At 54.7% G+C, this 11,249-nt stretch overlaps 1 protein-coding gene across 2 annotated transcripts in view; it reads left to right on the forward strand.

Moving 5' to 3' along the window:
* Positions 1-822: 822 nt before the first annotated feature.
* TMEM151B (transmembrane protein 151B) overlaps positions 823-11,249 on the forward strand; it is a 30,011-nt gene continuing 19,584 nt past the window's right edge. The window contains exon 1 of one of the 2 annotated variants that reach the window (XM_073338516.1): positions 823-1,009. In XM_073338516.1, the coding sequence (XP_073194617.1) occupies positions 920-1,009 (90 nt within the window). In that variant the 5' untranslated portion in view covers positions 823-919. Of the gene's footprint in view, positions 1,010-1,034; positions 1,166-11,249 lie in introns of those variants that run through there. The other variant, XM_073338517.1, reaches the window with a different exon arrangement.

Below are 11,249 nucleotides of genomic sequence, written 5' to 3' on the forward strand. Positions count from 1 at the left end.
CCCCCACCCTGAAGTGCACCTGCCCTCCCGGCAGAGCCTTCCCCAGCCCTGCTTCTCCCTTGCACGTGGGCGGGGGTGTGCCTCGCCCTCCCTGGGCTCCCCGACAGCAGCGGGAGTGGCCGTCAGCAACCCACACAACGGTAGGGGGGAGTGTGTGCCGGGGGGGGGGGGCTCCACGGCCCCCCAGCCGCCCCGCTCCCCCCCCCGCAGGGTCCCTCAGACCACGTGCCAGGCCCCGGGCACGATTCCACCTGTCGTCCCGCCCGCGCTCGCCCCAGCAGCAGCCGCGCGTCGGGGCCGGGCTGCGGCGAGCTCGGCGGCTCCCGCGCACGGCGCAGGCGGGGCGGCGCGCGGGGAAGGGGCGGGGGCGGCGCGCGGGGAAGGGGCGGGGGCGGGGGCGGGGGTCCCTCCCGCGGCGCAAAGGGAGGGAGGCGGCGCGGCGGCCGCAGCCTCAAGGTGACACTTCTCCCCGGCAGAGGGAGAGAGAGGAGCCAGGGCGGCCGCGCTCCCCGCCCCTGCCCCCTCCTCCCACCCCCGCGTGCTCCCCGCTTCTCCGCCTGCCCCCCCCCCTTCCTCCCTCCCCCCCCCTCGTCCCCTCTCCCCGCCCGGCTTCCCCGCTCAGCCTCGGGGGCTGCGGCAGCCCGGGCACGGGCGAGCCCTGCGGCTGGAGCGCCCGCCGCGGCCCGGCTGAGCGCGCTGTCCATGGTGGGGCGGCTGGGCTGCGAGCTGCCGGCCGCCCGCCCAGCGCCGCGGGGCTTTGGGGCCATGCCGGGCGCGGCGGCGGCGGCGGCGGCGGCTCCCCGGCGTCCCCCGGCGCCCCGCCGCTCGGCGAGCGCCTGGCTGGTGGCGGGATAATGCGCCTGCCGGGCGCCAGCGCTGGCCAGCTGGGAGGCACCGCGCCGGGGGGCCGCCCGCCGCCATGTCCCCCCCAGCCTCGGCGGCCGCGGCCGGCGAGAGAGGCAGCAGCACCTCGGCGCCTCCGGAGGAGGCGGAGGGGGCCCGAGAGGAGGTGAGGACAGAGCGAGGTGCCCGCCCCGCCGGGCGGCGGCTTGGGGCTCACCGGCTGCATGCGAGCGGCTTTGCATGGCACGGGCGGGGCAGCGCTTGAGGCTCCGCTCCGCGGGGTCCCGCCCCGGCTCTGAGCGGGCCGGGGCTTTGCATCCAGGTACGGCAGCTTCCGCTCGCGCCAGGGGCCGGGCTGGGCTCGGGCGCCCCGAGGGGAGCAGAGAAGGGCACCCCGCAGTGCAGCCCCTTTCCGGATCCTGGCTCACTCGGGCCCGGGCCGGGGGATTCCCGCTGGCCGGGGGAGGAGAAGCTCTTATGGGCGCTGGGGGACGGGGACCAGCTGCGAGCGTTGCGGGGTGCAGACCCCCCGGGTGGGGGCGATGGCTGAGAACTAGGAAGGACGGGATGAAATTGAACAAAGGGAAAGGTAGGCTGGATGGACGATGCTGGGGAATCCTCCCTCCACAAAGGGCTGGAGCCCCAGGGCCTGGCACAAGGCAGTAGAAAATAGACCTATAGGGATCCCTCCTGCTCTGGTTCCCCGGGGACGGACAGGAGGAGACCTAACGGGGCTTCCCTTGATCTAACTTGTATGGTTCAGTGGGTAGGAGATAGTTAAGACTGGCCAATGGCATGGAGCAAATTTTCCATTGGTGTAAGCATGTGCAAGTAAACTGTAGGTAATGGAGTCCTGCTTCTTATAGCAGCTGCAAATTTAGGCTGAGGGGGTCTCTGTAAGGGACTGTGCCAGAGTCCGGTGGGTAGCAGTGCGGACTTGCCACAGCTAGGGGAAGCCCTTGTCTGGCCGCTGGTCCCCCTTAACCCAGTTACCTCACACCTGACAGGGCAGGTTTAGCCAGCCTGTGGGTGCGAGAGGATCTATCTAGGTAATCACCATCCATAGGAACGATCTAGCTCTTTCCCTACCTACAATCTAAACATCCCTCTCTCCATTCTCACTCTTGTTTCATTCTGTGCTTATCACCATGGTAGGTGAGCCTGTACTGCTCTGAAGTGGAAAAACCAAACAAACACAGGGACTGAAAAGCTCTGAGGGGAGGCAGGAGATCTGAATGCGGGGGGACATGCATGGGTTAGCATGGAAGGGTTGAATGTTTTGGGAGGCAGAAGGAACAGATGAAAGCACCAGCTTGTTGTTCCTGCCAAGGGGAAAGCACTGGGCATTGACCTGAAAGGTGTTGGCTTATCGCATTAGAAGGAAGTTGTGGTGCCCAGTAAGAACATGGGAAACCCTCTTGGCAGCGTGCTGGGGGCCAGCATATAAGTGCATGATTCCCCCTAAAGGAAGTTGGACTGGCCCTGAGGAAGGGGGGTTGCTGATGCGGGGAAGCTAGAGGGATTCCCCAGCTGCTGCTCCATGGGGCGCATCAGGGATTTGGGATGCAAGGGAGATGCAGCTGCTCTTTGTGGGCTTTTGCGGCAGCGGGGGGCGGGGGCGGAGATTGAATGCTGGGGAGGCATGAAGTGCAGACTAGGGCAGGCTAGGAGCCATGTGCAACCCTGGCCCCAGGAATGCTGCTGTGCTGTAGTCATCTGGATGGGCCTTCTTGCAGAGCCCAAGCATCAGAGACGGAACAGCAAGGAGCTATATGTATGTGCTGCAGGCAGCCAGAGGCACGGGGGATGCTGGGGAATCCTTTTGTTTACCAGAGAGAAGCATGTTCACTTATTAGAGTCCCCAGGAAATGAAGGAATGCTGACCAAGATGACCCACCAGTGATCTGTGGGGCAGTGCCATATTGTGAGCATCTGTCTGGGGATTAAATACTCTGGTCTTCTAGCTGTGGGGTTGGTCCTTGCCTGAGCTATCTGTTCTTGGAATACACACAGCCAGAAATGCAGTTAGTCAATACTGTGGGAGAGAGTGGCTCCAGCTGTTCTTAACAGCCACAAGCTGAGTAGGGGTGCTGCTGGGAGGGTGGGGTGACAGTTGTTGGCTGCTGCATAATCCCAGTATTCTCTGCCCTCCATTTACTTGGGAGGCACACACGCACACACTTTTCTAAAAACGTGTTTAATTGTGAATGCTTTCGTGGGAGATTCGAGCACCATCTGGAGCAGGAAAAAGAGGGAACGACAGGGAAGCTATGCAAGTGCTGCACACACAGCTCTGCTGCTGCCCTTCACTCCTGACTTGCACCCCTCCTGCTATTCCAGCCCTGGGTTCCCTGCACACAGCTGTCCTGCTGACCCACACTCCTCCTGACCACCTTGCCCCACTCCCATTCCATGACCATTAGTCTCCCAAGTCCAGGGCTTCTGTTGAGCAGATACTGAGAATTAGAGCCAACTGTGGGGTGATTTTGTATTGTAGGGAGATGCTTACCCTGGGTTGGGACAAGGTAAACCTGAACAGCCAGGTCCCCAGAGGGAAGCTGACTGTGATGCTGCCTCTAAGGGAACTGAGTCGTGTGTGCGTGTGTGTTTTTAAACCAACAGTGTTGTTTTCATGTAATCATAGGGACTGGTGAATGGTGCTGGAATGAGAGCCCTGGAGAATGACAGTCTTTATGTGTAGAGCAAGTCTAACATGAGCCATGCCAGGGTTAGCATCCCTCACACATGCCGTCCCCTGCCTTGGGGACTGTGAGAAGATAGTCTAGCCTTTGATCTGTCTGCTGAGGCTGCCAACAAGGATGTCAGTATAATATAATCCAGTTCGGGCTGACAGGAGTGTTTGAGTCTGGGACCAATAGTGCTAAACGCATGAGCTACTCCACTGCTTGAGCTAAAGGAGTATTTCCCTTAGTCAGCAGCTATAGTAGGCTCTTATCTCCTTATATGGAACCTCCATTAGAGAAGGACAAAGCCCCTTACTCTCTTAGTGTGGATTACACAGCCATGCTGGTGTTTTTCATAATGTAGAAAGCTGTCCTCTGGGAACCAGGTAGAGATACCATGTGTTCATTTCACATAGGTACCAGACAGCCATCACACTGTGGTGACTTTTGATCCCTACCCATCAGGCCAGACCTGGAAAAGCAACATATCCCCTCAAATGCCCAGTCACCACAAAGGTTAGGTGGAAGCATTGCTGCCTCTGTACAGAGCCTGTCCGAGGCCTCAGGTCCTGCTGGGGATGGAACATTCTTGCACTGAGATTGGCAGGACATGCTGCTGCATTCACTGTTGACAAAGACCGAGCCCCTGAGGAACATGCCCAGCTCCCAGCTGTAGGTGACCCGTGGGCAGAGCCTGTTGGGGACACTGGAGAGAATGACAGGATACTGGGCAACATGGAGATGAAAGTGAGGGGAACTACAGTTGCTCTGCCCTCCTTGATTGTGCGTTGCATGGTCACATCCCATACAAGGGCACCGATTTCCCCGAAACCTGGTACAATTTCGGCCACTGCTCTGTGTAACCCCAAGGCTACCTGAGGGCTGGAGGGAATCAAAAAAATTCCTGTCTGCCATATGCAAATTGGGCTGAACCAGTACCACTTAGCCATGCAGTCCAACCAGGGATGACTTTGGACCCTCTCCCTATCACACTAACACCCAAGCTCTCAGACTGCGGCCTGGTTCTGCAGAACCCAGTGCCATCCTATCCACGCTGATGAGGTATAAGTCAGATTGGATTCACTCAGACATCCATTTGTGGCAATTCCAGCCTGTCCTCAACCCCAGCAAGCACTGAAGCCTGGGAATAAACTATGGGTACCTGCACCCATTCTCAAGTAACTTCTGTGGGTAGAACAAACCCTCCCCACATCCCTGTGTAATCTGGAAGCCGTGGTATCACTGCTTGAGCAGGTTCCCTGCAGGTCTCCCTCTGTCCGGGATGCACAGCCTTCCCCGTCCCTCTGCAATTGGCAGCACTGCCAGCCCTGGGTGAGCCATATGTTTCCTCTGGGAAGCACCACAGTGAGGGTGTAGGGATGTGGGGCACAGCTGCAGGGTTTGCTCAGATGGGGGCTGACACCCACACTGAGTCAGACAAGGGACAGCCAACCCAGGGGCCAGCCCATTGAAATCAGTGGGGTTTCCCAGGTGTGACCCTGGGCAGAATGTGGCCCCTCCAAGTCTTGTTCTGGGGATTTGCTGCTGCAGGGAAGGCACAAGGCTTATTATTCTCTTATCTGATGTAAGTAAATCTGCAAGGCAGAGCCATGGAAACTGCTGCTAATGACTCCCAGCAGATTAACCTGCAATGCACTGCCCCTTTGCTCCATGCAGGAGCCACCTGAACTCCACACTGGTGCCTTGGGGCTCATGACTTCAGCATTTTGGAGCTCTGTCTCTGGGACACATAACCCCCTCAAGCCCCTGGCCAGTCCATACTTGGATGACACTGGAAAGCTGAGTGGTATAAGGTCATGGAGATGGACTGGGAGGCAGATGCATGTCCAGAGATCGAGGATGTTCTTTGCTGGTGAGATGGAGGACAGGTGGGAAATCCTTTTCCTAGCTCCCTTGCAGTTGATCTGTTTCTCCTAATGTAGCCATCACATTGGTGGGGGGAGGGGGATGTGTGTGGAGGAGGGCAGCAGCAGGGAAGAACTGTTGGTGCAGAGTTGGGCATGGGTTGGGTCCATTTAGGGGAAAGTGCAGGAGCCCAGGTGGCAGGGAACAGTTTGGTCGCTTGTTAAGTAGACGGATCATAGACATGGGCTGTTTGGAAAGAGTTCTGATCAGAGCAACAAGTCCTCTACAGAGCTCAAAGGGGTTCTCAATTGGCTCTGTATTCAAAGTTGGAGCAGCAGTGAAGCTAGGAATGGAAAAGGGCTGGTTAGGCCATCCAGCTGGACTCCTGGGAGCTGGGTTGTCCCATACAGCCCATTCTGCAGGGCTCCATATGCTGGAGAAGGGGATTCCCCAGATCGCAAGGTCAGGGAACCTTTCAAAGAGTTTAGTCCAAACGATGACTAACAGTGCCATTTTGTTCCTCCGCCTCCTGCTCTCCATGTTTCTTTCAGTCACTTCACTGCCAGGTGTAAGTTCTGCTTCTGTCAGCTCCTGCAGCAGCCTGTGCAAGTGGAGGAGAGGAAGACAGGGTCCGTTCTGCCTCAGGCATCAGTAGCAGCATTGACCGCTTGCGTTGGATTTCAGCGTCTTTAATCTCGGTGATGATGTCAGAGGCAGAACCTGGGTGAAGTAGCTATTGTTGTGTCAGGGCATGGGAGGTGAAAATAGTAATGTCACCCTTTGCCCTTCCCATCTGAGCATCTCAAAGCACTTCACACATATCTGTGAACTCAGCCTCCACAGCCCACTGGGTTCAGGATCATTATTCCCATATAGAGTGGGAAACTGAGGCACAGTGAGGTGAAGGGTCTCGATCACGATCATGCAGTGAGCCAGTGTCCGAGCCAGGGATGGAAGCCAGGAAGCCTGGCTCCTGTCTGTTAGTAGTAGAAGAAGGTGCAGGTGTAAGAACAGAGTTGCTAAGCACTCCGGGATGTTAAGTAGTGCAGCCAGTGGAGGATGCTTACAGTGAACTCAGCTAGAGGGAAACCCTGTTTACAATGAAGTAGGGCAAACTTCTCGCCTCATTTCATTGGGCTGCAGTGGGCAGATCGCGGCTGCACTCGTAGTGCAGTCTCCACTCCTGAGAGAGAAGCTGTTCTGGCAGTAAAAGGATTTCCCCTGTGCCGGCTTCTTTGGTGTTCTGGACTTTTCCATATCGCCGGTTCTCTCCTTTAAAGCCAGGGGCCCAGAGGAAGGGCCCCACTTCCTTGGTAGCCCCTGCGGGCAGCTCTAGCAGAATTTCCTCTGGGGTGATAGCTTTGGAGTTGTTGCTCTTTCACCGAGAGTAAATTTGCAGTGTGAGGAGAGTGTGTGTGTGTGTGTACAATTTGTAGCAGGGTTACTGTGACCCTGTAAAGCACTGCAGTATTTAAATGCTGCGTAGTCCCAGGAGTAGGCTGATGCGTGGACTAGAGCTCTTCTGAACCCAGCTCCTGGGATAAAGGCTTTGCCTGCAGTGCTTCTGATGCCCTGGATAGGTAACTGCAAAGGGCTTTGCCTTAGACTTGCCACAGAGCTACCTGGAAGCTTCAGCAAGTGGTGTCTGCCTCCTGAGCAGGGCAGACCACTGAGAGCATGTCACACCCTGCACTGGCCACCAGGTGAAATTCAAGGTGCTGCTCACTAACCCCAAAGCCCCACATGGCCTGGGGCCCATCTTTCTCCAGGATTGACTCCCCCACCCCAATCTGCCAATACAGCACATTGAATTATCTGGTTGATTCCTTTTCTCTGTTTGTGAGTTACCTGCAGACAAGGCCTGATTTCTACAAATGTGCTCATCATTTCCCATTGAACCCCACACAAACCTTGAGATTAGCATGGACCTTAAGTATCTGCCAGAGGCCGAGGGTCACCCTGCTCCAGGGCCCTCTGTGCTCTGATGCCCTTCCGCATTACAGGAGCTGTCCTGCTACATCATAAAGCAGACTCAGGACTTCTGGGTCAGGCTGTGCCCCATAATCTGTAAGCGGGGAGCTGGGGAACACCTCTTGGGTGGCCCCCTTCTGCACTGTGAAACCTCCCGGGCTGCGAGGCTCCAATGGAACTGCTCTACTGGGGAGCTGGAAGAGGGAAGCAGAGGGCCCTGGAGTTCCTGGGATGCTGCAGGGCTGCCAGGGAATAGAGGACAAAGGGAACTCCTACAATTCTACAGGGCAGGCTGAGCTAGGGAGCAGAGCATAGGGGGAATCTGGGAGATCTTGTAATGCTGGGCAGGGCTGAGCTGGGAAAATGGGCATGGGGGTGGGGGCAGAAGAGAAAGCCAGGGAGCTGTTGTGGCTGCACTACAGGGCTGAGGAGCAGAGAGGATTCAGCAGAGCTGTGAACAGGACCTCCCACTAGTGTTCCCTTCCTTCTTTCCCATTCTTCTTCCTCTCTCTTTTTGTGTCATTCTTTCACTCCCTGCCTCCTGAGCCCTGCAGATGGAACACTGATGCGATTCTGTGTCGTGATTCAGAGAAGGGCTGGGACTTGCTTCTGTCAGAGCTGAAGCTCCCAGCTCCATCACACACACAGCCAGCCCTCAGCTTTTTGTGCTCAGGCTGTTGCCTGGAAACTAGTTCTGCCCAAGAGACCCATCCCCAGGCTCTAGAACCCAGCCGGCCCCTCCCTGCGCACCCAGGGAGTAACTGGTGTTCTTTGTACTCCAGGAGCAAGAGAAAGACAGGGTCTCGATGGAAATGTGAAGGGTTTTATCCAGCCACCATTCCCCTCACTGCATGCACCCAGGCTGCATTTCTCTTTGATGTTCTACACGCAGTGCTCTGTGTTCCGCTCATTAAAGGCACACTGCTAGGGTGGGAATCTCACTGCAGCAGAGTGAAGAAATCTATGTTCTGAGCCAAATCCAGGTCCCATGCCGCTCAGAGGCAAAACTCCCATTGACGGCAGCAGGAGCAGAACTTGGTTTGCAGGGTCACATTTTGGCAAGTTTTAGGAGGAAGGATCAGCGTTTTGGAGACCAGGTTGGGACTCACGTTCTAGCCCCAGCTTGGGGGAAAGGGGTTGTGGTTAAAGCACTGGATTTCTAGATTCTGTTGCCAGCACTGCAAATGATTCATTGTGTGACCCTGATTCAGTTCCCTCCCTATTATGTGCCTCAGTTTCCACTCTCTCCGGGGTGACACTGGTACTGACCCAGCTCCTGGGAGGGTGAGGGGGTTATGAGACTGAATTCATTAGTGTCTGTAAGGCATTTTGGGATCCTTGGATGGAAGGGGCCAGAAGGTTGTTGTTATTGAAACAGCAGGGCAGAGGCTGTGCCCACTGAGTTTGCATGCACACTGCTGACAGTACATTCATTCACGGTGCACCAGGACAGGGAGGAAGCACAGGCACAGGTTCCAGTCGGTGAGGCTGGACCCACAAGTTCTACATACAGTGAGCTTAGCTAGGTGCACATGGGCAGATCACAGTTTAAGAGCAATGACGGCCATGGGCCAACTTTTCAGGTTTTGTAAATGGTGGGAGACAGTCATTACCTGTGCACCATCCCCTGTGCACCTCCTCATGGCACAGCATGGCACTGCATCCACCCAGCCTCAGTTTCCCCAACAGAATTTCCAGCCGGCTCTGGTGGCTTACATAGCTCAGCCCTCTGGCCAGGTCACCACGAAAGTCCATCCCCCTTCTGGGGTAGCAGAATCCAAAGTTACAGTCCAGAACAAACACCAGATAAAGGTGTCTTTGTCCCAGCTGGGTCTAGTTCTGAGCTCCTACAGTGTTATTTGTTCATCCCACAACCCACGTCGCTTCAGGTGAGGCACCCCCTGCCATGACCTGGCTTAAGAACCATCAGTGTGTCCCAGGTATATCCAAATAGTCCCGCGTCAGGATCTCCCTTCCCTGCAGGGAAGCTCTGACAAGCAGTAGTCTCATTCAGTGCCTCACTCCAACTACTTTTCTTTCCCCAAGTGAGAGCTGTTGGTCTGATTTCCTACCCAGGCAGCCCCTAACTGAGCCTGCGCTCTTTTTAGCCCCTTCCTTCAGGCCTGATATCCACTACAGGAACGGGGGGGGGGGAAGCTGAGTGAGCTCCCAGTAGGCCGTTAACCCTTTCCAGGTCGGTGTGGGGCTTGTAAGCCTCCTGACAGGAGTCACAAAAGAATTTAAATGCAAATGGCTGATTCTAGATAAACCTCATCAGAGACCCAAACAAATAACAGCAGCATCAGTGGGTGAGCACACGGATACCACTGTCCATCATGTGGACCAATACTGTCTCATGATTTCCTTGTACTCCCGCATCTATCTGTCTGTATCCATCTTCTGTCTCTTGTCTGATACATAGATGGTCAGCTCGTTGGGGCAGGGACCATCATTTTGTTCTGTGTTTGTACAGTGCCTAGCACAATGGTGTTCTGGTCCATGACTCGGGCTCCTGGGTCCTATGGTAATACAAAGAAATAATAATACTAATGGAGAAGGTTTATCTAGACCCAGCTGCTTGCCTCATGTTAATACAGAAGAACCAGGAAATGAAACTAGCGAAGAGAAGCATACATAGTGACCAGACAGCCTCAGTGCAGCCAAATCAATGAGGTGTTAAAGTTTCTGTCCATTTCAATAGCCTCAGGTGCTGTCAGCAATGCAGGGAAGGAATTGAAACAAATAGGGGATTATTATTTTGACTGTGTTGCTGTAAATAATGTTTTAGAGTCCTATCACATTCCTCATGCCAAAGCACGTCGTGGATTGGGCATATGAAGGGACTGCTCCCCTTTCTGCTGAAATGCAGCCACCTCTGGGGTGGGATGCCACAGCCATACTCAACAAATACTATATTTTATAGGAGGGGAAGTGAATAAGAACACTATTGTACACTTACAGGGCCACATATCATCCAGTCCTCAAAGTACAGGGACTAGGGCACCATTGGAGATGTTGAGAGGGAGACAACAAGAAGAGAAAGGGAATATTTTTGGTCAAGGGCACTAGGGCAAACCGTGATTCTTAGAAAAAGTGTAGTGGGATCATCCCTGAAGATTATTCGGGGTCATGTCTGTTAGGGGCTCATCCAAATATAGAGCTATTTACAAACACTGTCAACTGCAGGGAGCTCAGCTTCCCTATCACGGAAAAACAATAACATAGAATTGCTGCACAAGTTCAGGCCAGTGGTCAACCTAGCCCAGTAACCTGTCTGTGACAGTGGCTAACAAAGGCTGTTTCATAGGAATGTGCAAGAAACTCTGCAGTGGACTGTTATGAAATTACCTGTCCCCAGGTGAAGTCTCCTCCTATCCCTATCAGTTAGAAGCTGATGCATGCCCTAAAACAGAACAGTTTCTATCCCTTCTATTTTTGTCTCCTCTCTAATGTAACCCTGGATGTTTTCATTATTCACATAAATGTCTCATTCTGCTAAGCTCTTGACTTGAATTGTTATGTCTTGTAGCAATGAGTTCCAGAGGTTTAATTGTGCTTTGGGTATAAAACCTGAGGCTATGTCTACATTACAGAGCCTATACCAGCATAGCCCCATAGTGTAGACACAACAGATGCCATCAGAAGTTTTTCTGCTGGCATAGTGTAGGAATACCACCTCCCTGAATGACATTGTCTATGCTGACCAATTTTCAGAGTAGCAGCCGTGTTAGTCTGTATCCACGAAAAGAAAAGGAGGACTTGTAGTGTTAGTCTCTAAGGTGCCACAAGTACGCCTTTTCTTTATGCTGACCAAAGCACTTTCTGGCAGCATACCTGCATCTACACTGGGGTTTCTGTCAGCATAGCTACATCACTAGGGGGTGT

Source organism: Lepidochelys kempii, chromosome 3 (assembly GCF_965140265.1).
Source record: "Lepidochelys kempii isolate rLepKem1 chromosome 3, rLepKem1.hap2, whole genome shotgun sequence".
NCBI lineage: Eukaryota > Metazoa > Chordata > Testudines > Cheloniidae > Lepidochelys > Lepidochelys kempii.